The sequence below is a fragment of the Vespa crabro genome, chromosome 17, assembly GCF_910589235.1.
Source record: "Vespa crabro chromosome 17, iyVesCrab1.2, whole genome shotgun sequence".
Lineage (NCBI taxonomy): Eukaryota > Metazoa > Arthropoda > Insecta > Hymenoptera > Vespidae > Vespa > Vespa crabro.
The window spans coordinates 754,847-781,587 of NC_060971.1; the positions used below are offsets into that span (position 1 = coordinate 754,847).

At 38.3% G+C, this 26,741-nt stretch overlaps 4 protein-coding genes and 1 long non-coding RNA gene across 14 annotated transcripts; 2 read left to right on the forward strand and 3 right to left on the reverse strand.

The window, feature by feature from the left end:
- Positions 1-13: 13 nt before the first annotated feature.
- LOC124430001 lies at positions 14-9,665 on the reverse strand. Of its 4 annotated transcripts, XM_046975974.1 has the most exons (9): positions 9,527-9,659; positions 9,039-9,123; positions 8,636-8,748; positions 6,223-8,527; positions 5,679-5,915; positions 5,315-5,580; positions 5,080-5,242; positions 4,749-4,984; positions 14-4,474 (listed from the first exon to the last, which is right to left on the reverse strand). In XM_046975974.1, exons 6-9 carry the CDS (start codon positions 5,560-5,562, stop codon positions 733-735), a joined length of 4,389 nt encoding a protein of 1,462 aa, XP_046831930.1. In that variant the 5' UTR covers positions 5,563-5,580; positions 5,679-5,915; positions 6,223-8,527; positions 8,636-8,748; positions 9,039-9,123; positions 9,527-9,659; the 3' UTR covers positions 14-732. The 4 variants fall into 4 exon arrangements, with proteins under 4 accessions (XP_046831930.1, XP_046831929.1, XP_046831928.1 ...); XM_046975973.1 differs by lacking the exon at positions 6,223-8,527; XM_046975972.1 differs by lacking the exons at positions 6,223-8,527; positions 9,039-9,123 and having other exon boundaries at positions 9,527-9,665.
- On the reverse strand, positions 9,511-13,242 carry LOC124430008 (ileal sodium/bile acid cotransporter-like). Of its 2 annotated transcripts, none has more exons than XM_046975993.1 (7): positions 12,737-13,242; positions 11,968-12,291; positions 11,683-11,895; positions 11,413-11,587; positions 11,032-11,294; positions 10,745-10,931; positions 9,511-9,970 (listed from the first exon to the last, which is right to left on the reverse strand). In XM_046975993.1, exons 2-7 carry the CDS (start codon positions 12,280-12,282, stop codon positions 9,942-9,944), a joined length of 1,182 nt encoding a protein of 393 aa, XP_046831949.1. In that variant the 5' UTR covers positions 12,283-12,291; positions 12,737-13,242; the 3' UTR covers positions 9,511-9,941. The 2 variants fall into 2 exon arrangements, with proteins under 2 accessions (XP_046831949.1, XP_046831948.1); XM_046975992.1 differs by lacking the exon at positions 9,511-9,970 and adding an exon at positions 10,393-10,627.
- A 116-nt stretch (positions 13,243-13,358) lies between these two features.
- Positions 13,359-15,547, forward strand: LOC124430017 (transmembrane emp24 domain-containing protein 5-like). 2 transcript variants are annotated; one of them, XM_046976006.1, is made up of 5 exons: positions 13,359-13,497; positions 13,591-13,730; positions 14,317-14,513; positions 14,619-14,685; positions 14,805-15,547. In XM_046976006.1, the coding sequence occupies exons 2-5, from the start codon at positions 13,641-13,643 to the stop codon at positions 15,033-15,035; spliced, it is 585 nt and encodes a 194-aa protein (XP_046831962.1). In that variant the 5' UTR covers positions 13,359-13,497; positions 13,591-13,640; the 3' UTR covers positions 15,036-15,547. The 2 variants fall into 2 exon arrangements, with proteins under 2 accessions (XP_046831962.1, XP_046831961.1); XM_046976005.1 differs by having other exon boundaries at positions 13,459-13,730.
- Positions 15,210-24,398, reverse strand: LOC124430003. Of its 5 annotated transcripts, none has more exons than XM_046975978.1 (16): positions 23,019-24,398; positions 21,459-22,392; positions 21,045-21,370; positions 20,515-20,909; positions 20,277-20,422; positions 18,852-19,043; positions 17,967-18,557; positions 17,786-17,886; positions 17,520-17,625; positions 17,071-17,422; positions 16,825-16,941; positions 16,592-16,756; positions 16,300-16,494; positions 15,834-16,153; positions 15,535-15,769; positions 15,210-15,419 (listed from the first exon to the last, which is right to left on the reverse strand). In XM_046975978.1, the coding sequence occupies exons 1-15, from the start codon at positions 23,226-23,228 to the stop codon at positions 15,540-15,542; spliced, it is 4,380 nt and encodes a 1,459-aa protein (XP_046831934.1). In that variant the 5' UTR covers positions 23,229-24,398; the 3' UTR covers positions 15,210-15,419; positions 15,535-15,539. The 5 variants fall into 5 exon arrangements, with proteins under 5 accessions (XP_046831934.1, XP_046831933.1, XP_046831936.1 ...); XM_046975977.1 differs by lacking the exon at positions 15,210-15,419 and having other exon boundaries at positions 15,443-15,769; positions 23,019-23,914; positions 24,162-24,397; XM_046975980.1 differs by lacking the exon at positions 15,210-15,419 and having other exon boundaries at positions 15,443-15,769; positions 15,834-16,150.
- Positions 22,400-25,795, forward strand: LOC124430024. Its single transcript, XR_006943624.1, has 3 exons — positions 22,400-22,929; positions 24,421-25,557; positions 25,655-25,795. It is a non-coding gene; the product is annotated as an uncharacterized LOC124430024 (long non-coding RNA).
- Positions 25,796-26,741: the final 946 nt, after the last annotated feature.

The following is a 26,741-nucleotide window of genomic DNA, read 5'->3' on the forward strand; positions in this document are numbered from 1 at the left end:
AAAAACCAGTCTCTTTTATTGAAAAATTCGTATCTTTAATAATAATTTTTCTTGTTGAACTCACGAGAAACTTACATATTTCCACTTGAAATAAAATAATTAAGGTATTTCCCTTTTTTTTTGTAGTTTTTTCTTCTTTTTTTGTTTTTGTTTTCCTCCGAGGATTTACAGTATTACCTTGGATAATGCGAAGCATAAACAGAATATGAGATTATACATATTACAAAGCTGTATGCAGTCTCGTGCGCGCTTAAAGAATTTCTTCTCTTTAGTCACATATGTTCCAGAAATACCGTTTATATAATACATGGAATATTTTTGTACCTGTTACAAACATTATAATATAAACAAAAAAGCCGCTGTGGGATGGAGGGAGGGAGGGAGTTGGATGGGTGACGATGCGGATAGAAAAAACATTAATTCTGAGAACATCAAGACCGCATTCGACGAATGTACAAGTTTGACAACGCATTATCGCGTGTACCGCGTCAAGAAGATATCAAGTAGAATATTATTAAGATTTTACGTGTCAGTAACGTTAAATACTATATACTACATAGACGAATACTATATTACACATAATTTACATGGGTGAAGAAAATTTCAAAATTCCAGTGCCTCTTGGTGGCAAGAAGAAGAAGAAGAAGCAGCAGCAGCAGCAGCAGCATAAAAGAGGACTCTTTAATTTTGAAATTTCACGACGGTTGGCGTAGGCGCGATTTATCCGAGATTTCAGCTACTACTTTTCAACCACCTTCCAAATTGTCCACGCGCAGTTTTCAAACGTTTTCGCGGCGGCTGAGCGTTCGTTCTATGAGAATTCGAACTTCTTAACCTTCTATTACTTGCTACAGTAACCGACAAAATACTATGATCCATATCAACTGGATTGTCTATCTTCATCATTCTAACTACCGGCTGAAACTCGATGCTCGAACGTCTTTGTTGTAAATCGGAAGGCGGCATGGTGGTAGTGGTGGTGGGGGTGTTACGTTCCGACAATGCACACTCCAATTCGGCCGAGTCCTGTAAGTCGACCGAGGGTCCTATCGTTTCGTCGTTTTGTTTCTTCGCACTCTTCATAGTTTCTTGCTTTTTACAAGTAATACTCAAATAAGACTCATTCTTGCAATTTTCGCTCTCGTATACGGATTCCGAGGGAACGTTATTATTCCTTCGTTGTTGTTTCCTCGTGTTAACTCGTTTCCTAGACCTTACCACTCCTCCTACCTTACTCCTTCTGTAAACCGTCCTATGAGCGTCCACATCGATATTAGAGTTTTCCGAACGGGTTTGTTGACATCCCAGCCTAGACACGTCGCCGGGGCTATGATGCTTTCTCGATACTATCCCGGAATCTATGTCCTTTCTGGCTGACAAAATGTCATGGTTTTCAATTTCGGTACGCGATTCGCAGCCCTCGGAGGATGTGTTTATGCGCGGACGTTTCTTTACGACAGCTTTCGCGATGAATTGTCGTTCCAACACAATAACACCGTTCACATCTTTCCTAAATACATTCTCGTGATTTTCATCGTTTCCAGGATCGTTCTCCGACACTTCTTCCTCTATGTCCAACGTAAAATTCTTATCCGATAAAGTCCTTTGCGCCTCGCCAAATACCTTAGGAATTCTCAATTCGTCCACAGTCGTGGAATTTTTGCCACCGCTATTGTCCGCATTTTTATTTTTACCGATCACAGTCGCGCTAAGACACGTTTTAGGACACGTTTTGGGACACGCTCTAGGAGATGTTTTAGTAGATACGCCAGGATCATCGCAATCATCCGGCGTGCTTTTATTATTTTTTTTATCGACCGTAGTCTTTTCATTGTGCCTGGTAGTAGATGAAATCGTACTACCATTCGATAAAACTATTTCTGTATGTGTGTCTGCCATCAATCGCAGAGACATGTCGGCGTCGCCGTCAACCTCGTTATTCCTTTCGTCAAACGGACCAACACTTTTCTCTCTCGATAACTCCCCAGCTCTCTTGAAATTTCCTTGAGCACCGTTGTACGTGCCTATAATCATCTTATTTTGTAACTTTTTTCGTATCTTAATCCCGGGCCATCCCGTTCTATTTTTTCTCTTTTTACGTCGTTTTAAGGGCGACTCGACATTTCCTTCACCGCACTCCGAACTGGCACACGATGAATTTTCTATACAAGGTACGAGTTCATGACAGTTGTCCAGTAATTCCAACAGATTTGCCGGCGGACCTTTCGGTACATTCGTCGATTCGATGAAATCATCCTCCTCCTCCTCTAGCCCGTCCATTTGTACATTATCGGGTTCAAACGCATCCTCCATTTCTATGACATCTCTCGTATTAAGCATTTCGTCGATATTTTTCGCGATTTCCTTCAATTCTTCATCGATGTCGGACACCTTGGAATCCAATTTAATATCTCCTTTTGCATCCGCTTTCGCCTGAGTATCCATCTGTGATTTCAGAGATTGACATTCCTCTATCGTACAGAGATTTGAAGAGATTTGCTGTTGTTCCCTTTTTCTTATGATCGTGGACATTATCGCCAACGTCGATGCATGACAACGCGGACTTTTTCTAGGTGACCGTCCGATGCAGCCTATACTACGGCCTCTACCCTTTTTCCTATTCTCATTCTTCGCCTGATTCCTAAGTATGGTCTCATGGAAGTTTTCTATCTCATAGGGTAAAAGAAACGGTCTTCCTGTATCCCCGTCGCTGAAGTAATGCCAAAATTCAGCGCCCTCGTCCTGTCGTTGATAGGTTTGATACCACGGTTCCGATTTCGGTACAACTTCGAACGAAAATTGCATTCTTTCAACTTCTGCCGAAGGTTTGGACGGATATATTTTCTCTACGACTTCTCCTCCATTAACGTCAGATCTTACCTCCTTGCGTTCGGTATTAATGGGGGCCTTGTTGACCCCGCTTAACGGTGCCTGATATCTCAATCTACTGCCAGGTGTTTCGAACTTGTAATAGTCGGCATTGTCTTTAATAAGCGCCTCTGCCTGTGTACGCCTTCTTTTTCTCGCTCTGCCAAGATTAACGGAGTCCTGCGAATCTTCTTCCAAAATCTCTTGTTTTATCCGAGGATTGGAATCCAAGCTCGAACTAAGTATGTCGGAACTGACAGTCTCGTTGTAATCGCTTTCGGTGTCCCTAGGTAAAACACTAGTTTGTTCTTCGTCGCTAATCTCGCTCGTATCGTCGCGCTTAGGTTCTCCAAACATAAAAGACTCGGCCTCGTCGCTTAACAGAGAAAGCTCAGATTTTCTTACGCGTTTGAATCTTACGACAACTGGTTTCTCACTGGATGGCTGTTGCTGCTGTTGCTCCTTCTTTTCACCCTCCTCCTCTTCCTCCCCCTCCTCCTCCTCCTCCTCCACCTCCGCATCCTTAATCGTAGAATTTGATAAGGTATTGTTGCACGGTAATGTGCTCGACCGTAGCTTACTTCCTAATACCTCGACTTTATAATATGCACGATTATCCTCGATCAGGCGTTCTTCGACCGACAATCTATGACGCCCGCGAAAACTTCTACCACCTCTTCTACCACCAGCAGCAACCCTAGGCGATCGTAATTTCTCACAACCCAATTCCTTTTCCGCACATTGTAACGCCTTTAATTCCTTCTGATTGTTATCCGTATGACCATTATTACAGACTACCTCGATAGATTCCTTCTTCTCGTTATGATCACCACTTCCGACTACTCTCCCGATATCCGATCGTACTCTTTGTAATTCCAACTCATTCTTCACACCATCAAACTTTACTTTACCGTCCGTAGATTTCCATGATTCTATACGATTATTCTTATCGGACAAGCCATTTATATTTACATTATTTTTCAACAAATTAGATCTTACAATCTCTCCGTGAATATTAATATTCGCGTCGTTTTCATTCTTCGAAGGAAGCTCAGGATTAAATACACCATTTTGTTCATTAGTTGGAACCCTCCCGCCGTCTAATTCTTTAATATCCTGATTATCTGTACCATTATGCCTTTTATTTACAGTATTATTATCCCCATAATCACGTTGATTGATACCATTTACATCTTTTCCCGGCGATTTAATATTATTATAATCTACTTGGTCGGAGCTTTTAATGTCACTTGCTTGCGAGTATTTATTTTCCGGATCTTCTTCTTCGATCCAAATGGTTCCCTTTGCTCTCTTTTTTATAGTAAAACCCTCGAATTTGTCGTAAAATTTTTCGTTCTTATCGACCTCGTGCCAAGGGCTACCCTTTGATCTCAATAAATGCCCACTTTCGTGTTTAGCGCGCGTTCGCAAGTTGTGAGGAGAGTTTAATTTTAAATTAAGATTTCTTCGAGTTCCATTGCACTGCACCATGTCTATTCCTTGTACGGAGTAATTATTTGAAGTCTTTTCATTCTTAGCGATCTTTTCCTCTGGCAGTACGTCGCGAAGAGTACGATCCTCGGTTGGATATATATTGCATTCTTCTCTATAGGAAAGAAAAGAAAAAAAAAAAGGAAAGAAAGAAAAAAAAAGAAAAAAAAAGAGAAAGAAAAACAAGACAGATTAAAAAATGTTACTTTACTTATATTTTGGAATGAAATAAATTAGGCGCAATAAGATCAGCATAGATAATACTGGATCATCAAATTGGATTGGGAGAATTGGGGAAGAAAAAAAATGGGGGGGAGTGGAGACAAAAAAAAGAAAAAAAGAAAAAAAGAAAGAAAGATAATAGAATCGAGAATGAAAAAGCTACTTACCCAATATCTTTTGTTCTGTTTAGTTTCAAAAATGCCTCTACACTGGCACTTGTATTGATTAACGTATCCAAAGAGAGAAAATTGTCATCGTTTTGAACAAAACTCGAATGTTGATCGCTTTGCACATGTTTCGCTAAATCACGATAATCTATTCGACATATTTCACAATAACCAGCTCCTAATTGTTCCGTTCTACGAGCACGAGCTGCACGTGGTCGTCGAGTCATCTCTTTACCCTGACAGCAAGATAATTGGAACATTAAATTTTGCGACTAGTCGTATATAAACGATATATAATACTTAAAAATACTGTAAATTTATTGCATCGTACTTCTTTTTTATTTGCGATAGCTTCTCTGTTTTCCTTAATCTCCTTATTTGTTTTATTTTCAAGTTTTTCTCTCCTCTTAGCGTCGAAAGGACAAGTCCCTGGGTCTCCGTCAAAGTTCAACGTTGGCCACGTTGACAATTCCAAAAATACCGGTCTTGTATCTCTGGAAAAAAAATGATTGGTCATTATCAAAGAGAAATTGAATATTGTCGTATTCGATGAGAATGAATTTTACCTGCGAAAAGATTCAAACTTGACATACGACCCTTTCAAGTGCTTGACTTTGAGATCTTTCTCGAACCTATGCCGGCTCGTTGTTCCTTGTAGATGTTTCAAACTACTAGTGTCTTTAAGAGACGCATAGATTTTATCAAGCCAAGCCTGAATTTTATCGGTTGCCCAGATAGGTATTCCCCAGTTGAGGGCGTTGTCAAGCGGATCCACGGAACAATGCTGTGGTTGGGTCAGAGCACGTTCCAACATTGCATCCGTCCGCGATTTCTATATTACAGGGTATATAAAGAAACATCAATACGATATTACATGTGGTATAATATAATTATTATATTTGTCCTTTCTATTCTTTTGTTCCAACTTACAGATCTTTGGGTAGTGTGACCCTGCAGATTGGTCGTATTGTACAAAGGACACTCAGAACTTAAAAGCGGCGTAGGAGGTGTCGGAGTTGGAAATTCTATGCTCCTCAGCGAGGGGGTTCCCCCGCTGCCACCACTGATACAACCCCATTTATATTTTTCGCAATGAACTTGACCGACTCTGTCAATACGATCTGTGACAACTAGACTAACGGTGCGCACTAAAAATAATTCTATCACCTGAAACAAAAAGGAACTATCAACGTATAATAGATCTCTTTTCTTTGATTTATAACATTTCCAATTATAATATAATATTTTTAACCATATAAATATAATAATATTTGGAATGCGTCGTTATCGATGCTTGTATCAAAACTTGTACGAATTGTAATTATGATTTTGATTACGTTTAAGGGGAAAAGCAATAAACCGCGGAAATGCCTCCTCCTTTGTAGCGTTATGCGATAGAAATATGCTTGGAAAAAAATATATCCAAAATTGTATAGGAGATAGAAGAGACTGTACGTATGCCAAGTGCCTTTACCAATGCTTTCCTGACACTGAATAATCGTCCAGTGTTTTGTTTTGAGCCGACTTCAAACGATATTCCAAGCACAACAATCTTCTCCAGATAGAGCGATGTACGCGACGAAAAGTACGCCGGAAATCCAAAGTAATTTTCGGATTAAACGTTCGCAAGAATGGCACCAAGAGAAATACAGAGCGCGTATGTCATTGACGCTAAAACTTGACGCGGTTAATATGGTAGTCTTAATCCACCGCATAGTACACACAGATTTCAAACGATACGTGTCTAATATTTTTTTTTTTTTTATGGGTGCACACAGTACCACGTAACACAACACACACGAGAGACACGTGCTCCCTCCCTTTAATGTATCCTCGTGAGAGTTGAAATTTATTTTTAAAGGAGAACTTGTTTCTTCTTCGAGAAGGAACGAAATGTTCGTCGTAAGATTCACGTTTGATAAAGAGAAGGAACAAGAGGAAGAAGAGAAGGAGAGTCGTAAGGCGAGAAAAAGACAGGGGAATAAAAGGAAGGAGGGAGTGGAGTACAGAGGAGGGAGAGAAGAGGAGAGGAAAGGATTTGCTGTCAAGGCGCGTGTCGCAGCAGAATATACGCTCGAGAGCAAACAAAATTCAACTTCAAAAATAAAACATTGAGCGGTGGCGTCCAAATAAAATATCTAATACAATATCACCGACTTCTCATGGTAAATACACGATTAACGCACGCGTAAATATATAGTTTTTGAAGTTGTGTAGACTCGCTTGGGTAAATCGTTGTGAAAAAGAGACCGGGCAAAGCTACGGTCGTCGTCGACGTCGACGACGACGACGACGACGACGACGACGACGACGACGACGACGACGTCGACGACGACGACGACGACGTCGACGACGTCGACGACGACAACAACGACGACGATTTTAATTGCAAAATGTGTAGGAATAAAATTTTTGGTAAATATGCGTGAGATCGTTTGGACTGATGCAATGTCGTTGTTATTCTTGCTTCGCGGGAGAGAACTGTCACGCACAAAATGGCCATTCGCCGTTAACAGCTTAGCATGGGTGCCTGATGGCGGCGCTTTGTGTCCGCGTCCGCTGATCTTCGCTGAAGATGACGGATAATACGGCTTCATCTACCCATTTCTCGTTCCTCGCACGAGCGTCAAGTTCGGTCTCTGTTACAAACGGCCCTAGCGTATTTTCTCGTTCATTACCCCCACCGGACCATCGCCATGCTTCTCTTTTTCGAACGCACACGTTGAAAACATGCACACGCACGTATACGCACACCCAGGGAGCCATCTCCACGAGAAAAGACTTAACTTCGTACGAACGACTAAAGATGGCGCGAAAATCAACGGTCTTACCATACACGATATCGTCGTTTGCGGCCCATTTGGAAGATGAACAAAATAGTTCCCGTAACGCGTATTTCTGATTTTACTTTGAAGAATTAGAGAGAGAGAGGGAAAGAGAGAGAGAGAGAGATAGAGAAAGAGAGAGAGAGCGGATCGTTGAGAATAGTCGGTCGGTCAAGCTCGTTGCGAAGTGCAACGTTGCAATGAGTGGCCCCGCGCTTCCTTTCGGGGCGGAGCCCGCGCTCAGGCCGCGACGGTTCGGTTCTCCCTTTTCTCCGCATGCCTCTTTCTCTCTCTCTCTCCTCTCATTCCACGACGACGACGACGACGACGATATAGGACGAATGTCGCTACAGAGAGCAAATATTTGCGATGGCGTATTCGCATAGGATAATAAGAAATGTCACCGTCACCGTTCACATTCTCCGTACTTTCTTTTCTCTTTTTCTTGTCTTTTTCATTCGCATATACATTTTGATTTTTCGAATTAAGCTCGGCCAATGCCAGCGAATAAATGTCAGCGTTCATTCTCTAGTCTATACAGTATTGCGCATTCACTCAAGTCTAAGGAGCAAGAAACTCGCTAAGAATAGATTTGTGAACGAGTTCAAAGAAGGCCTCCTTCGAAGAGATTCCCTTCCAAGTGTAAACCAGAAGGAATTCGAAACTTTCTATTTTTACGAGATCAATCTTTCTCTCCTACCTTCCTAAGACAACGCAACCAGTCCAAACTATGACATCGTACGTTACACGTACTCTCAATGTTAGCCCTTTATTAAATGCATTACATTACATTTACGATCGTACTTTTAGAAAATTCAAAATCGCGTCCGATGACGCGCCGCGTGCAAGTAGTGGTAGGTCACGTCCTCTATCGACCGTAGAGACGCACCAATCAAAAATGGCGGGAAGGGGTGAAAAAATAGTATGGCAGCCTATCCAAAATGTATCCAAAATCTTTGTAGAACGAATCGACAAAAGAGATATAACAGGCAAATTTATGATGCACTATATAAGCTTTTAGTACGTCCAATATTAAAATCTCACTCAAATAATGACACTCACTCCTCCAAGATCCTTGATTTTTGCCTCTAGCTTGGCCGAAGCGGCATGATTCTTTATATCCAAGTAAAATGACTTCTTTGCCAAAGGTTTCAGGCCCTTTTGTATGCGAACATCTAGAAATAAATAAACCTATTTCAATGACGATTATTTAACTCAAGGTTCAAAAGTTCCATAGTCACGGATTTACCTATCTGTTTTCATAGCATCTTTCGTGTATTTTAACAAAGCCAATAATAAATATATCATATATTTATATGCGAATATAAATACAAAATTTATATAAAAAGAAAGTCATCTACTATTGCGCTTAATCGCATAGTATGGTTGTAACAGAGAGATAATTACGTCGTTGAAAGGAAAGACTACCTCTTAATATAGCTTAATATTGAATATAAAATAATACCTAGTATCATTTCCAACATAAGAGAAGATAAGAACTTGTGTTAAAAATATAATTCTATCGCAATTTGAATGTCAAAGCAGCTGACCTGTTAAAATCAAAATCAAAATCAAAATCAAATAAAGATACGCTAGATGTCGCGCCAAGTTACAACAAAAGAGTATTCTCTTTTTTCTTTTCTTTTCTTTTTCTTTTTATTTTAAATAACAAATCGTGTCAAAAAGAAACACGCTTGTTAGAAGAAGACATTCCATTGGTATGAGATGGAAATTGTAGGGATGGGCGGGGGAAGGGTAGGGGAAACGGGGAAGAGGGACTAGAGGGGTATCGAATTTTGGTAGATGAGCCAAACGCTTGGGACGAATATGCAGGTCGTCGTCTTGAAACGACCGTGCGCGCGCGCGTGTGGGTTGTGTATACGCATTACCCGTTTCCTCGTGTACGTGTATACACAAGCCTATGACGAAGCGTGTCGTTTCGCGATCACTTACACGAACATTTATTCAATATATACTCTTTCGACGGTTGCTTTTGCTCTTGATGTTGAAGCTTGGACGGTGATACCATTCCTACGCAATACACCCTACAGACACCAACGATATTTCTTCCTTACTGAACGCTTCTTCTTTCAAATCAGTTTCCATACTCGGAGCAGTAACGCATAACATCACAGTAACGCGTTTGCATGTCCACTACCGAAAATTGAGCGTCGATTAACATCACTTGTACTTGTAAACATTCAAATTCTATGCGAAGCTCGTAAGGAACGTAATTTTCATATTTGCCGAACCGTGAGTCTCCGGTAATGCTTTCGGATACACATACGATACGTATACTGGCGTACACGAAGGTCTACGACCTGAAGTAGGACGAGGTTGATTCACAGAAGGAGCGAACCGAACGGCGCTAATATTCAAAGATCCCAGGTGTGACAACTGTAAACAGAAAAATAGCTTTTATCTGGTTGGAATCGAAAGGAACGCATCTTCTCTTTGCATGAATATAGTTTTATTTCCACCAAAATGCGAGAAGAAATGTTAGAAAATTATAGACGTCACGTTTCTCCTATGATTTATTCAAATTATTATTAAATAATTACAACACGTATTTAACATCTATATTTTTTAGATGGATAGATTTATGTAAATACAAAATAATTTCATTATTCGGATTTACTAATAATTTAAAATACATTTCATTCTTCGTATAAATGTAAATAAAACTATGTTTTTTCCTCTCTCTTTTTATTATAGTATACTTTTAGTAGAACTTAATGAGAAATGGATAAATGAATCTTACAGATTTATCTAATATTATATAATAATCTTTTATAAAAGAAATATTGCAATTCTCAATCTTGAACTGTGAATAAAGATTATATTTATTGCCATCAACGCACGCATTATATTATTTTTAATGCAAATTAGTTTGTAGGGCAGTGTTAATAGTTTCTGTACATTCAGAATTTTCTAAAGATTTGGAAGTATTTGTTGTACGCTTTTGTAGCTTGCGTTTATAGTTAAATATTAGTTTTACTATATATAAAATTATTAACGGTATGGGGGTCATTATGGCGGATGACACTGGTACCACTGAAAGAAAGAAAAACAAAAAAAAAAAAAAGAAAAGAAATAAAAAAAAACAAAAGAAAATTGGTTTGAAAAATTGCAAATCAACAACCGTATCATGTATTTTCAGGTTCAACTTACCTGTAGTTAAATCATCGGCAGGTGGCTTTAAAGTAAATCTAAGTAAAAAAATAGAGACACCTGTATTTTGTATTCCTGTTTCGATCGCTATTGCTATAATATCTGGCCGAGATTGCTTAAAGATTAAGGATACCAACATGCCAAAAATAAATCCCAACCATGGCAAACCCATGCCTGCTACCACTATCTAAAAATTTGCAATTCATATTATATCATTTAATGCATTTTTTTTGTATTACGTTCGTAAAACAAAAAAATAAAAAAAAAATAGATTTAAAAAAGCTCACCTGCCATGAAAATAATCTGAACAAATATAGATTAGTAAGGATAGCAAATACAACGATAAATATTATAAGAATTACTGAAAATGGTTTCATTATTCGTATCATCAACTTGCATAATTTTGGTAATTTCTTTTGTATAAGAAATCCTATCAATAGAGGTATTATAAGACCAACTGCAAACATTGCGATACGATTATAAGGTATGGCAAGGTTTCCGCGTTCAAAAATACGTTTGCCTAGGGTAAATACCCAAAATGGCATAAACCCTGTATAGAACATACATTCATTTAAAACACTTTATACATAATGATGTTTTTTGATTTTTCTTTTCTTTTTCTCTTCTTTTTTTTGTACACATCTATATACATATATACGTTAAATTACCAAAAGCAAGTATAGTGCATATCGTAGTCATAGTGATAGAAAGATTCAAATTTCCATCCAATAATACGGTCCAAATATTTGATGCTCCACCACTTGGACTTATCCCTGTGAAGAACATGCCTATTTGTAGTTCAGGTTTGTCAGGAAATAAACAATATCCGATACCGTAACTCAACTGTGAAAACAAAATATTATATTATTATTATTATTATTATTATTATAGTTAAGCAAATTAGGCCAAGTTGTTTTTATTTTTATTAGACGTGTTACCAAAGGCATAAAGAAGAATTGACAAAAGCATCCTATGGCAGGGCCGATAGGTTTCTTTAATGTTCTTTTACATACTTCCCAATCCATAGCACAACCAAAATTAATATAGAGGATAGATACAAGTATTGCAACGCTAACAGTAAATATTGTATCTAACGTTCGTTGATAACGCACTACCGTAACAGAAAGAATATCTTTGCTGTCTTCTATGTTCTAAAAATATAAATTTGAAACAATCTGTATTATATAAAATTCATATTGCAGTGTCTAGATAAAATAACTCACCTTATCTTTGATCAGATATAATTTAATTTTTGTAGTACCCAAAAAGATACCGGTGATATTAAGTATACCATAGAAATGCTTGCTATCATTTTGTTTAATAACACCACTTATTGTTGCAACATCGGTCGATTCGCTTATATAATCAAAACTGAAATTTCCTGAATATTTTGTTTTGACAGAGAATGGAACGGTCTTTGTTTCTTCCATTGCTAAGCCAATGGAATTGGTTGTTAAATTCACAACCCATTTTTCTACCATAAATTGTTCAGCCGCAATTTGATGTAAAAAAAAGAACCATGTTACAAGGATGAGCATTCTTATCCACTGTGTAATTAAGCATATGATCATAATTTTAATTAGAAATTCTTACAGCATACATACATACATACATACATCATACAACATAAATATATATATATATATATATGGATGATTGATAAAAGTTTATCGATATTACATAAAGGTTGCATTGGTTTTGATTTTTTTGCATGACAGAGAAAAAATGTTTTATTTCATTAGGTGGTAAAAAATCTATCTTAGTAAGTAAATATCCCATTTTGGGTATAATTAATTCGATTGAGCAAACGTATTCGCGTCAAGACTCGCGGTATATTTATATTTATTGTTATATTTATTGTATATTATTAAAACAAATGTCGTGTATTTAGATATAGATCTTTTAAATTCCAATGTTGCGCATATGATATTGAATCGATTTGTTATCGCGTGTATGAATAAATGAAAGGAAAGATTTTAGTTTTAGTCTCACCTGTTTGATTTATATAGAGTGAAAAGAATATTTTCAAAAAAATATGATCCCATCTGATAAAATGTTCGTTATGTTGGTAAATATACTTGGTAATACCGAAAGCTTATAAACTGCATAACTGCATCTGTGCTCGGGGGGCCTATCTCAATGATGCAAGCGTGTGATATATTATATTCCACTTGTCGGTCTATTGCATTAATTTAACGGTACTTTGATTTTCCAACGTTTCCAACTATCTCTCTCTCTCTCTCTCTTTTTCCCTCTGTTTCTCTCTCTTTCTCTTTCATAGTTTATTATATTTGATATTATATTTTATAAAACTGTAAGAGATCTATGATACTTCATCGGCCAAATATTAAGTACATTAAGAAGATATTTATTCTCGAACGTGCAAAGAACGAGAATGATGATTAATCTCAAATCGATACTGTGAATCGAGCTTTAAGTGTGCGCGATATATCTATTTACAGATCGATCGAAGTTTTGTAATTCGTAGACACATTCCTATCGATCGAAGAGATTCTTTCGATCATAGTTCGAACCGTATCGGATTGCGATATACGTGTACATGAATATGATAAAATGTAATAACATTTATTTTGAGGAATGAAGTTGTCGAGGAGAAAACGCTCATACTGCGCTTGCGCGACGATCTCTCTCTCTCTCTCTCTCTCTCTCTCTCTCTCTGTTGTGTGAAAAGGAGGAAGAGAAGGGGAAATCCACTTGTCAGTCGACTCGGGATAGGTGATGGTAGTAGAATGGTGAGTAGGTGTTGTAATGGTCGGATACATCGAGGCGCGCGATGTCTTCTTTTCTCCTTCGAAATCTAATTTTCATAGCGATAATCGGTTTAGCGAAATGCGAAACGGACAGACCGTGGTACGAAACTCTACCCGCAGTGGCAATGGACTACAAGGTGCATATCGATGCCGGAAAGGAGGATTGCTATTTCCAATTTGTAAATCCAGGCGCAACTTTCTACGTCAGCTTCCAGGTACACGGTCTCCTTTCACGGTCTGCTTCGATGCATAACCTCTTGGGATAATGTGATTCTTCCGTAAATAAGACACCACTGAGTTGTATATATTGAGAATGGAAAGATGTGCGCCGCGTGAAAGTCTAAGGAGCATAACTGATGGTTAGTCGGAATGGCAATTGAGTTATTAACCATATGGTTCCTTTTTCAAAACTTTCCAAAAGTACGTTAGATGAGTTTCTTAAAAAATAATAAATAATAAATATTAGTATCAATATCTATGCAATTCGCCATTTTTATTTGTTCGTTTATAATAATACGAACGTAACATGTATTTTTACACGTGCGAATTTGTTTATTTTTATACCCGCCGCCGCCGCCGCCGCCGCCGCCGCCCTATTTCTGTGTTTGTGATTGTGCATAGATAAAATGTTAATAAAAATATTATATGCCTTAATCGATATCGATATTGTTATTCGTTATAGCGAATAGAAGCGCATCCACGACGGATAAGACATTTTATGAGAATGAATTGTGGAGAAAAAAAGGTTTATATAGTTTGTTGGCTTTCTTAAAGAGAAATTTTATGTCATTAAAAATGTAGGTACTACGTGGTGGAGATGGAAAGGCCGGATTTGCAGTGAGAAATCCGGAAGGCGTGATCGTTCATCCGTATCAATGGAGAACAGACGTGGATTATCAGGATCAGTCAGTTACCGGAGGTTATTATAGTGTTTGCATCGACAATCAGTTTTCCAGATTTGCCCCGAAATTGGTGAATTTGTATATCACAGTTATCAGGTATAATAAGATTTATTATTTATAAAAGAAATCTCGAGATGCGTTCTCGACGAATAATATATCGGAATGGGAATAAAAATATATTTCTTTTCTATTTCTTGTTAGGTACGATCAATGGGAAAAATATACCAAGGAATTAGAGGAGCTAAATTTGTCGGTTGAAAATTTCACTGTACGTAATAATCGATAAAAGAAATTAAAATTTATTTTATTTTCTATATAAGCGAATACTTCTTCTAAGCTCTCTTTCAAATAATAAGTACTTATGCTTCTTTCTTTTTTTCTTTTCAGAGTACGTTAAGAGGCGTGGAGAAAAACATCAATGACATATTGCAAACGCAACATTTGAGCCGTAGCCGAGAAGCAAGAGATTTAAATTTGCTTCTGGACAATAATTTTTACGTTCAAACGTGGTCCATCGCGCAAATAATTGTTATTACGGTGACTACTATGATACAGGTTTACTTTGTTAAAAGATTATTTCAAGTTAGACCATCGAGATATTCGAAGGCGAGTCTCTGATTAATTTTAATAAGAATACAATGGGAAGACAATGGCGAACTCTATGGCGATAGTATGACCTTATCGGGGTATATTAAATCTTATTTTTTTTTTTTTTCGTTTATAAAACACATTTTATACAAACCATTGTATCTTTCTATTCGATTACGAGGCGCGTAATTTTTAATGCTGAAATTTAATTCTCAAATTTTCTATATTTTTGATAAAATTTGAAATATTTCAATTCAACAATATTTACATAAAACACGTTACCAAGACACTATAAGTTATTTTTCTCGCAATACTCTTCTCGTACGACTGATGCAATTGAATTAAGACTGTATACAATTATCTTGATAGAAGAAACATTCCACCAATCGTAAGATCCGTTTGAACATCCTTTCACTGTATATCGATGATAACAAGGAGAGGTGATATATAGATTTATTAAACGGTCTTCATGTTTAAATTACATTGAAATTTATGTACATAATTGTACGAATAATAAATGCAGACATACTTTTGTTACGATACGCTTTGCAGACGATCGGCCAAGTTTTGTTTTGCTCTTCTTTGTAAAACGCTACCCGTAAGGGCCAACAGACGATGTCTCTGTTTCAAGTTTCTCGCGCGCACGTGTTCAGAGGCAACTTCTTTCGTATAATTAGCAGGAAACCAACCTTGCTCGCCGTTCAATAGCTTCTCGCCGTGATACCAGCCATCCGTCATTTTTCTCATTACGTTAATAACATCTCCTACGTACGATTAATAAAGTAAAAGTTTGCTTTTAATAAAGAACATATTTTTTCATCGTCTTACCTGGTTGCAATGTAAGCTCATCGGGTTGGCTCGGCGAGTAAGAATAAAGAGCCATTACTTGAGGACAATCCCAGGCTTCGTAAAGCGTTTCTCCGAACGTTTCTCGTTTAGGCGGTGATATAGCTTCCAACCATCTTTCTCTTTCCGTATTGCTTTCACAGGTTAAAACATATTCGGCCTGCTTACCAGAATAATTTTCCAAAAGAGTTAACATCATTGCATTGCGACCAGCAAAGGGTGAATCCTCGGAAACGGTTTCCAAGGCAAGAAGATTTCTTTTGCAAACGTCCGTTACGATGTAAGCTTCGTCGTGAGTACTGCTAATGGAAAGAAGGGAGAATTCATTAATATAGGCTTATTTCCCATGATGAGCGTATTTTTCATACGAAACACGTTTTAAGCGTTCATCATAGGAACTAATTTAATGATTTCATCATTATTATTTTTTTCTTTCATATAGACATACTTGTGTTTAATCTTTGTGACTAGAAGATAATCTGTAAGTAGAAAAAGGTATAGCGGTGTTTTGTTGAACTTCTTCCCAAATGTAAGCTTATATTCCATATCCGCCTTCGTAGTTAATCGTATAACGGGTCCTTTTTTAATTAAACGTCGATTTTTTAATGCCAATGTCTTAATTTTTGCCGAATATTCCAATTTCCTATAAAGATCAAATAGAGACTATATATTTTACTGCTTTGCCCTTTATATATAAATAAGACGAAACGAAACGACGTATAGATAAGGTAACGTGTCACCTCGTTATCATTTCCATTTCTGCCTCTTGAGCCGCAGCACGTGCACCCTCGTTACACTCCGACGCGACATAAGTGAAAGTTGATAAAACTTTTTCCCAGGAGGATCTATCAGCGGTATTTTCGACGGATAATTTAGAAAGTACTGCATCGGCTAACAGCGGGAGTCTATAAATTTAAAATAAATTTTTTAATCTTGATATCGATATTATTGCTTTTCGTTATTAATATTTTACCTTGTAATACGTTGCATCGGTAGCATAAGGAACGAATTTAATGGCAAGCTTTGACATTCAGGACGGGACTCTATTTGTGCGACAGCCTCGACAAATTTGGAGCCACCTTTCCTCGCTCTTATTCGATCGTGAAAAAACATTCTTTGTATTAAACAAGAGGAGAAAAACGGGTCGAGGGTGGGGGTGGGGGGAGAGAGGGGAAAGGAAAAATCGAAAATGATCAAAATAAAAAGAGAAGGAGATTACCTCAATTCTTTCAACGTCATATCTATTTTAATTTGATTAGAGCAATATCCGACGAATATATCTAAATATTTGTCCGAGTGTTTAAGTAAAATGTCAGGCAAATTATTTAATGTAGGATCTTCCTTCCATATTATTTCCAGATCCGCCAATAATCTTTCCGATGCTTTAATCACAGCAGGTACTCCGCCAAATAGTTTATCTTTCTCAGAGCTCGTCAAAATTTCATTCGTTAACTCGTGATTGCGAAGAAATTCGTTGTCAAGAACACGAAGCGAATTCAAGTAGGATGCTTCTGACGTAAGGATCTCAAACTTTGCTTCTTGTATTTTCTTTTCTTCCGGCGTTAATCTCTCTATAAAAAATCGTTGATCGTCGTTATTAAACCATTAAATTTATTACACTAATGTCGATTAATTTATATTTATTATACGTTGACATTGAATACTCACGTAAGAGTCCGCTGCGTACAACTTGCGGAGTTTGACACCATAAAGTACGTTGCCCTGGTTTTAGAAAATCCTCCGTAGCGAGCGGAGGAAAATTTAAATCTTCTACCTGTATATATTACGGATATATTACGTTTTATTTCAATTTCATTGTCGTGGCAAGAGCAAGCAACGTGTACTCGTCAATAATCGTGCGTATATGATATACATAGGTATAAATATACATACATACATATATATATATATATGTATGTATGCTTTTTGCTTACTTCCTCGTATCCGTCGGAATCCGACTCGAAGGCTACACGCGCAACGGCTGCCTCATAAAATTGATACAAAGGTTCTTGGTCCGCCAAGACGCTGTAGTGATCTAGTCAAATATTTCATAATTCGCAGGATTTTAGCCGTAGGCGACGAGAGTCACGCGTGCATAAAGGCTCTCTAACTTACCGACGTCTCGCGACGAAGATTCGCAGTCGTTATTAATTTTCGTCGTACCAGACCACGCGGCGTACCAATTGGTATTACCATAAATGGCTTCTTTGCTGGTACCATTATTATTATTGTTGTTCCTCGAGGTGCAAATACCGTCGCTATCATTTAGATAAAAGGTCGAAAAGCTGGTGAGGTTCTTTCGGAAATGTTTTCTAAAGCTAAAATATTTTCCATTGTCTGGCAGTTGTTGTTGATGGTGTACGTTGGCAAGGTCCTTGCCTTCTTCGGCAGCTTGTTCTTCCTCGAAGAACAAAGTTCTTCTTCGAATTCGGCCAAGACTCCCCTTGGTGATGCTCCACGTTCTCCGCAACATCTTTATTCTTCTACCTAATGTTTCCGTCAGACTAGATTCTCTCGGAGGCGGTGGTATTGGTTTCGCGGGAGCCTCCAGGTAAACATTCCCATTGGTAGTATTTTCACCTCGATTCTCGGCATTAAGATTGGGCCCGTTTACGCGCCCACTCGTTTCGCTTTCCGAATCCATACCGAAGTCATCCGGTTGGCAAAAACGAAGGCTCTCATATGTGCTATCTTCCGAGGCGCTTTCTGTTTGGCGTAAAAATGAGAGAGAACAGTTGATTTTTTCTTTCTTCCTTTCTTTTTTTATTTTTTTTTTTATTTTAAGGAACGCTAATTAATTATTAATTAAAAAATCAATCGTTAAAGAAATTTCGATAGATCATTTTGATCCTTCTTATATTTAAAGTTTAGATTAGAAGAATTTAACGTGGCAGAGTAATGGCCACCAGTGGACCCGCTATAGAACGTTGAATTCGTCGATCGAAAGTACGTTTATGTACATTATGTATGTCGTGTAGAAGAAAATACATGGGGGGAAACCTTCGTGAACGTAACACGACGCCTCCTGCATGTCCGTGTCTTCGTCAAGATCCACGAGTCTCATTTGGACGAGGCCTTGGGTCTTCGTACCAACGGACTCTCCATCCAATTCCGAATTTCCCGATGATCTCCATTCTCCTTCCTTTTTTCCCGAATGATCGGCCAGTAACAGAGCAGAACCGGTGATGGCCACTTGAAAATCATTCGTGCAAGGTAAAATCTTTTGACATTTTGTTGCCCATCGAACGACCTACGATTTTCTTTTTTTCCAAAATGATCAACAGGGACAGTCGCGAAGAAAGAAGAACAATGACTAGAACATTTCTACGATATATTTTGCCCAAGATTCTCAAATCTCTCTCGATATGTCAAGGTCGTTATCGAGGCGATAGCGTCGAAGCCCGTGACCTTTGCGATTACTTATTTTTTCCTCTTTTTCTACTTGGCTGACTATAAAAAATATATGCATTTCTTTCTTAATGCGAGAAAGGCAGAAATACCGTCGAGAAAGTTGCAAGAAGTCCATCGAAATTCCATTCGTCGAGAAAGACAGAAACGAGGGAGGGGGTAGGTAGAGAGAGAGAGAGAGAGAGAGAGAGAGAGAGAGAGAGAGAAAGAGAGAGAGAAGAAAGGAGGAATCGTGTCGAGTCACATTCTTCTTGCACGGCTTCTCTTACCTTGCGTGTTCGGCCGTCGTGAGAGCGTCCTTAGACTCTGTCTCATTTCCACGACATTTCGGAATTTCAAACTTTCACGAGCGTTAGAATTGAAGAGAGAAGAAAATAACTATATATATATGTACGTATATATATATATATATATATATATATAGATGAACGATTGCTTGCTTCCTATTGCACCAAGATTTAATACCAGCTCGAATGAAACTAAAGCGAAGACGAAACGCGCACAATCTGTTGGTAACTCAAACGACGAGAGATATGGAAAGCCTCGCGACGCAGAGCCCGGTTCAGCCGTGACTGACAATGAGAGCGCACAAGAAGCGCTTTCACCTTCTATGCCGGACCAATCCACTACGTTTTCCATTCTGCGTGCGCTCCTGTCTTCTTTTGTCTCGAGTTTTCTTTTTTTCTTTTTTCTTTTTTCTTTTTATTTCCTTTGTCATTTCCACTCTACACGTGCATTGATATTCTACATTCGTTTATTCGATTGGGAAGATTTTTTTCTCCTTTCTTCCTTCGTATAATTATGATAATTAAAAAATAGCTGGATCGAGCGAGCAACAGTAGCGAACTCGCTGTGACGCAATTAAGACGGAGACGAGAGAGAGAGATAGAGAGAAAGAGAGGAGATTGGAGACTCGGTTGGACTATGCCACATTGGCGGGCATTTCATATTGCGCGCGGACTGTACACACAGGTTGCCATTGCGTAAAAGCAATATTTAGTTCCTCCATAGACTTACCGTCAACAATAGAGTCGTGGCGAGTTCGCGCGGAGGAAGCCGAGGTTTTCCTACATCTTCTCGAACGCCGTCTTTTCCACTTTTTGCCGGACCGTTGTCCAGTCTTCTTTTTACTCCACGTATTACACCGTTCGCGATTCTTTTCACTGAAAACATGAAACGATCCTTTCGACACCGAACCGTTTCTTTATATCATTTCAAAACGCTCGTCTATGTTCTTTGATCAATGATTTTTTACCATGTGCAGTCATGTTGACAGTAGCAAGGCAATGCGTTTGTAAAATCGTCCACGTCCTCCCATTCGGATTCTTTGCCGTTCGTCAGGACCGATCCCATAAAAGAGGCGGCCATGGAATCCCCATAGAGACTATTGACGCGTTCCTCGCCAACGGGTACAGCAACGTCATCGTAAATGTACCTTTCATCCTCACCATCCTCGAGACTGTAATAATCGTTGTTAATCGAGCTTTCTTGTCTCTCATCATCCAATATCGTTTCAACTTTTTCTTCGATTTTATTTAAAAATGGCACCAAAACGTCGTCGTACGTGTCATCCTTCGCGTATTTTCCATCGCCAAGCGTATTTTCATCGGAGCATGTCGGCGGTGGTCCCACATCGTCGTAATCGTCTTCCTAACGAATAGAGTTTGTTAAACTACGATCGATCATTGTTGTTGGAAGGGGGCAAAGGAAAATAAATAAAAAAATTAAAAAAAAAAAAAAAAAAAAAAAGAAAAACACGAGAAAGAAACAGGGATATTGCGCTACCTGAGAGAAGGACTTGGACAGCGGTGGTCCCACGTCGTCGTACGGTTCTTCGAACGTTCCCGCGAACGTTTCTTCATTCTTTTCTACGAGCGAGGAAGAAAGTCGAGTTTGCTCGTTTTTGTTGTCCAAGAAATTTCTCGTTCGATCGCTCCAAAGAAAACTGACATTGGTGCGTAATATAGGTTCGTAAGAAATTCTCATCTCGCGATCGTCCGTTTCGATTTTCACCGATCGGCAAGGATCTACGATTTCGCCCTTACGCTCCTCCGCATTGCCTAGGGACGTCCTTTTTATTTCTACGTAAGGCGTTCTACCTTCGTTGACGTCTAGAAATAAGAAGTAGACCGTTGGAAAATTAGTTGGAAAGGAAAATTCAAGGTAGGTTTGCGATAGGTATAAGTTTGCGATACGTACGTCGTAAATTTTTCATAGGCGTTTCTTCACCGATAAGCCGATTAATACTTTTGTCAACTTCTTTCCCTCGTAGGAGGAGAGGTAAATTAGCGGATTTTTCTTCGTGAGTGATAATCGATTGTTCTAATTTTGAGCTAGCGATCTTTTCATTGGACATTAAGCGCGTATTGGTAGCCGAGGCAATGTGAACAAAATTCGATGGAGCCGAAATCATGACGTATTTCAATTCGAATCTCGAGAGACTCTTTGGTCGCGAAAACTCCTGATTCTCTTCAATACTCGTTTCATCCTCTTCGCCCAAGGATCTCGCCCGTGAGTCAAACGACGTTACGAAGCGATAATGCTTCTTCTTCTTTTTCGTTGGTTGTTTATGACGTTTGCCCGGATATCCTGGTACATAGTGCAGTACGTATCTAGCAAACTGTCTCTTCTTTTTCTTTTTCTTTTTCTTCTTTTTCTTATTATTCCGTAGACTACTTTTTTCCTCGTCGCTGGAAAACAATATCGATTCTCTATCACACGTCGATTTAGATATTCCCGTGATCTTTTTGCGGTGAAAGCTCTCGTTGACATCGAAGTCACGTTCTACAAAGGCTTCCGGGTAACATTGACTTTTAACATCGACTTTTTCGTAATCCTCCGAAGAATACGAGCAACGTCTCCCGCTGAGAACGCTCGAATCGTCATTCGACTCGTTTCGAATATTTGTTTTAACGTTTTCATTCTTTTTCTCCTCCAATAGCCAGTCGGCCATTCTCTCCTTCTTATATTCTTCTGTCGAAGAATATAATAGATCCTCGTCTTTTTCGCTATCGGTTAGGATGCTTGTGGTGATTTCAGCCGATTCGGCACTCTCAAATATCTCGTTTCGTCTTTCGACCATCATTTCAATTTTTGCGCGGTATTTTCGGAATGGGTTGCCCTTATCTTTAGCCTAGATAAGGAATAAATTTCAATTATACCGTCGACTCGGTAAATATTACCGCGAAAAACGTTCGAGTCCCTAATCAAGTCTCTGGGAATAAAAGTCGAAGGAATTAAAAAAAAGATATCTTCCGTTTCAAAATGATATATACCTATTGTACGATAGATCGATAGAAAACGGAACACACTTTCCGTAACTTGTAACGATCCGTTCTCATTGCTATTGTTGGAAAAGAAAGTGGCATTACATAGTTGCCGAACACTCGTCCAAAAAATTTAAAGAATTCGCCTAATCTCGTCGAGAAGCCATTAACGAAAGTAATCGATTATGTGATTAACAAAAGTAAACGATGTAAGTGATTATGATCCTGTGTTACGAACATTCCACAGCTACTGATTAAATCGGAGGGTAGATAAGAGGAAAGGCACGCGATAAGATGGCGTAATAACGCAGCCCGCTTACGTCTTATATTAGTTTTACGGTGTTTACCAATTGCGGTTAACTGTTTGCGCAAGAAGAACGGTCGGGCTGGCGAATAATAGTAAGGTGAGAGAGAGAGAGAGAGAGAGAGAGAGAGAGAGAGAGAAAAGCTCCTGCCGCTTTAAAAAAAAGTCTTCCTTTGTATTTGTACGTACCATCAAACCCGTTCGTTTGCTTTCCCGATGGGGCCCCGAATCCTTTTTCATCTCCTCTTGCGTCTCGATATCCGTACCACCATCGTGAAGTTGCAACGGTAATCTTGTTCTCTTCAAGGCCAAACTATTTACCGTCGGATAAAGAATTTTGTCCGACACCTTTTCGTATCCACGAAGGGAATCTCTTTTGGAGCTTCTTATCAAACTCATGTCCTCGTTTCATCGATCTCGATCATGACACTGACGAACGCGCATATGTGTATATAAAACGTCGATTGCTTATACTTTTAGTTATTTCGTTCGGTTTCTTTATCTTTCTCATATCACGTTTCTCGACGTTGACAAGAACGAACGAGTGGCATCGTATAAACAGCGATAAGTCGTTGATCTGTTCATTTTTGGATTTTCATCGAACATGATTGCGTTATTATTTTTTTAGATTCTAGTTAGAATTTCACGTCGCAGACGCGATAAGAAAAATGATCCTATTATTATCGAAGCACACTTGAACGTTCGGTAAACTTTCGCGTTTGCCCGATCCAATGAATAATAATTATTATACAGTTCGTTCGATTGTATGGAAAATATGGTAAGTCAAGGCCGCGGGTACCTCGTGGTGCTTTGCGAAAGCACGCGAAGTAATGAACGAACATAAGGAAAATCCGAGCGTAACCGAGCGTCGGTTGATGCGTGCAACAACGCGACTAAGGCGGTCGCTTTTACGCGTCGCGGTGAAACCTTTGCTCGCTCGTTCACTCGCTCGTGCGTCATCATAGTATACGATCGTTTGCGACGAGCCAATCTCTCGTGCCATCCGCAGCTCCGCTCGATCGCATTCCGGAATGCTCCGCCATTTGCGAACGAATCGAGCGTGCGTGTCTGCGTGTGGGTTGCGTCTGTGCGAGAGAGGGAGAGAAAGCAGAGAAACTCTCAAGAAGCACATTTACTTATTCTCTAAGTACGATTGTAATTCGATTGTAGTTGCATTTGACGATAGAATACTACAAGTGCATCTACTAAATATCTTTCCTTTTTATTTTCATTTTGAAAAAAAAGAAAAAACAAAAAAAAAAATAACTCGACTGCCAAAAATTATTCTCCATATGTAATATGTACTTATCCGTTTTCATTTCTTTTTCTTACCTTGAAGCGAACATTCCATCGAAGTCCGTTGCGTTAGGAAGGTATCAAAATACGCTTTCCTTTCCGTTCCTTCGAAACACGTTTCTACATGACACGTTCGGAATTTTTTCGGAAGGCCATTAAACACGCTCGTCGTTTCGTATTTATTTCTTCCTCTATCTTTATTTTTTAAACACATTCGAACATTATAGATACATTTTCGTGTTATTTCATCGAGAATTCCCTCGATAATTCGATATCGATGAAATTTTTATCGTAGATTCGAGATGGAAAAAGGATATGAAAATGGTGGACAATTGAAAACTCATTCGTTATCGCTTCGTTATGACACTATGAGCAAGAAAGTCTGAAGGCTGAGCCAAGAATTCCAGGTGGGAGGGGTGGAGTCTTGGGGCGCAGGTGAGTGAGCTCCGGGATGATGATGTGGCACATTGGCCTCGTTCGCTCGAATAACTCCTCTCGTCGCTATTAGACCGGTTCTCTGTAAGTCGATTTAAAGAAATTTTTCCTTACGGAAATACCGCGTCACAAGTCAGGTACGAGACAACGAACGCAAGAAGTCGATCGATCTGGCGAGGATCTACGCGAAGACAATCAATTCTTTCCGATGATTTTTCATTTTCCATATATATATATATGTAGTAGGGATATCATTTATAAGAATAAGCCTCGATTGTATGTGAAGAAGAAAATGATGCAAACTTTACGTGTCATTATGATAATGCGCATTGTCATCGGTTTTTTTCTCTTTCTTTTGCTACTTTGCTATTTTTCGAAAATAGCCTATGGCAAAAATAGAAAGTTTTTTCAGAAAATTCCGCCAGAATAGCGCAGTAGATTGACCCTTACGTCTTAAAATTGTTCTCCATTGTTCATCAAAATTGGTCGAAAATTACTTCTGTTATCATTGATGACGTTAATGCTGTTTTCAACATTTTTCACGAAGAAAAAGTTACTAGTACTGCGGCGCCCCTTGAAATTTGCGACAAAAGAGATAAAGCTCGCAGCAGCCCCACTACTGATTTTCATATACGGAATGGTTTATCCAGTCAGTGAAGTTGCAATTGATAAAGTGTGCGTAAATAGCTGATGCTCAGATTTTTTGAACATTTCTGAACGCAAAAAAATAGGTTGCACTGAGAAGCTACGGAAACTCATTCAAGATAAGAAAATACGCATCCCTAATCGTTTACGTTAGTTAACATATGGAAGCTTAATATATAAAAACTGCTGGTGCATGTCGCGAAAAAAACAATGTATAAAGTATTAAAGAATGAAGAATTTCCTAGAAATTCGAAGCAGCGGTAAAAAAGCTTCATCCTACTGACGAAGAACTCTTGGAACTCTATGCCCTTTATAAACAAGCTACAATATAGAGATTGTAATAGACAAAATAGTAAGTTGTTGGGAGTTTCCATTATTACAAAACCGTTTCGTTCGCAATTATTTTATTGCAAGTTTAATTATTTTAAACGTTATCTATTTTATCGCAGGGAATATCAGCGAAGCCCAATGTACGTGCGATTTGAAAGGAAAGGCAAAATGGGAAGCTATGGAGAAGCAAAAAAGAATTCAAAAGAAGCGGCCAAACATTAAGCATGTACATTAAGCATGTCGGTGAATTGATGGAAAAATATAACGACGATTACGGAATAATTAAACGAATATGATAATATAAAGGATTGTATAAAATATTGATGTATTATGTTTCGTTTGGAGAAAATACTACGATTACTACGATATGTAATAGTTTTTTCTTTTTTTTCCTTTTTTATCCTTTGTCAATATTTTCCTCCTTTCTTTCTAGATCTTTTCTTCTAGATTTTCGTTAACAAATCAATCTGACGTAGAAGCTAAAGATAGATGAAAAAAGAAAAAAGTTTAATTTTTTTCTTTGTAGAATTTTGTCGCTTCGACTACGTTATTTTTTGCTGAGGCATCTTAAAAAGCTGTTCAGCTCTCGGGTAACTTTTTTTCTTACCCGAGATACATTAAATAACACAAAGCTGACTAAAACATTTGACTAATATTGTAATATAGCGCGGCTGATTCACGATCATATAAATATTTCCAAATCATATAAGTATGTTAAATAATGGATATTTCAATTTGGTCGAAATTATCGTCACCTTTTTTATTCGTCCTTGACTCAATCTCGAATCAATCTCGATTTGCAATCTTGCAAGGACATAAAACGATGTACTTTGTCGACGGGACAGCAAAACAAGACGATAACCCTGACCCAAGACCCATAATCACCTGAGAGTTCGTTAAGTATTATCGGCTTTTATTATCCTTTCGTGGACTGATTCAGATAATTGAATATTGCAAAATTTAAGATGTTTTCATGTTATACATGCGCTAATGATACGTTGAACCCACGAGATCGATAAGGACCGTTAATTTTTAATTAAAATAATGATTACATCATAAATATATCATCATGTAAAATAATGTACATGCATACAATTTAATTATCGATTAAATTATTCCTTACGTTTAATATGTTTAAGTATGTCCGCTCTGTTCTCTTAATTCCTTAGTTTTACAAAAGGGAATTAATGTAGCTTTTCTTAGGAT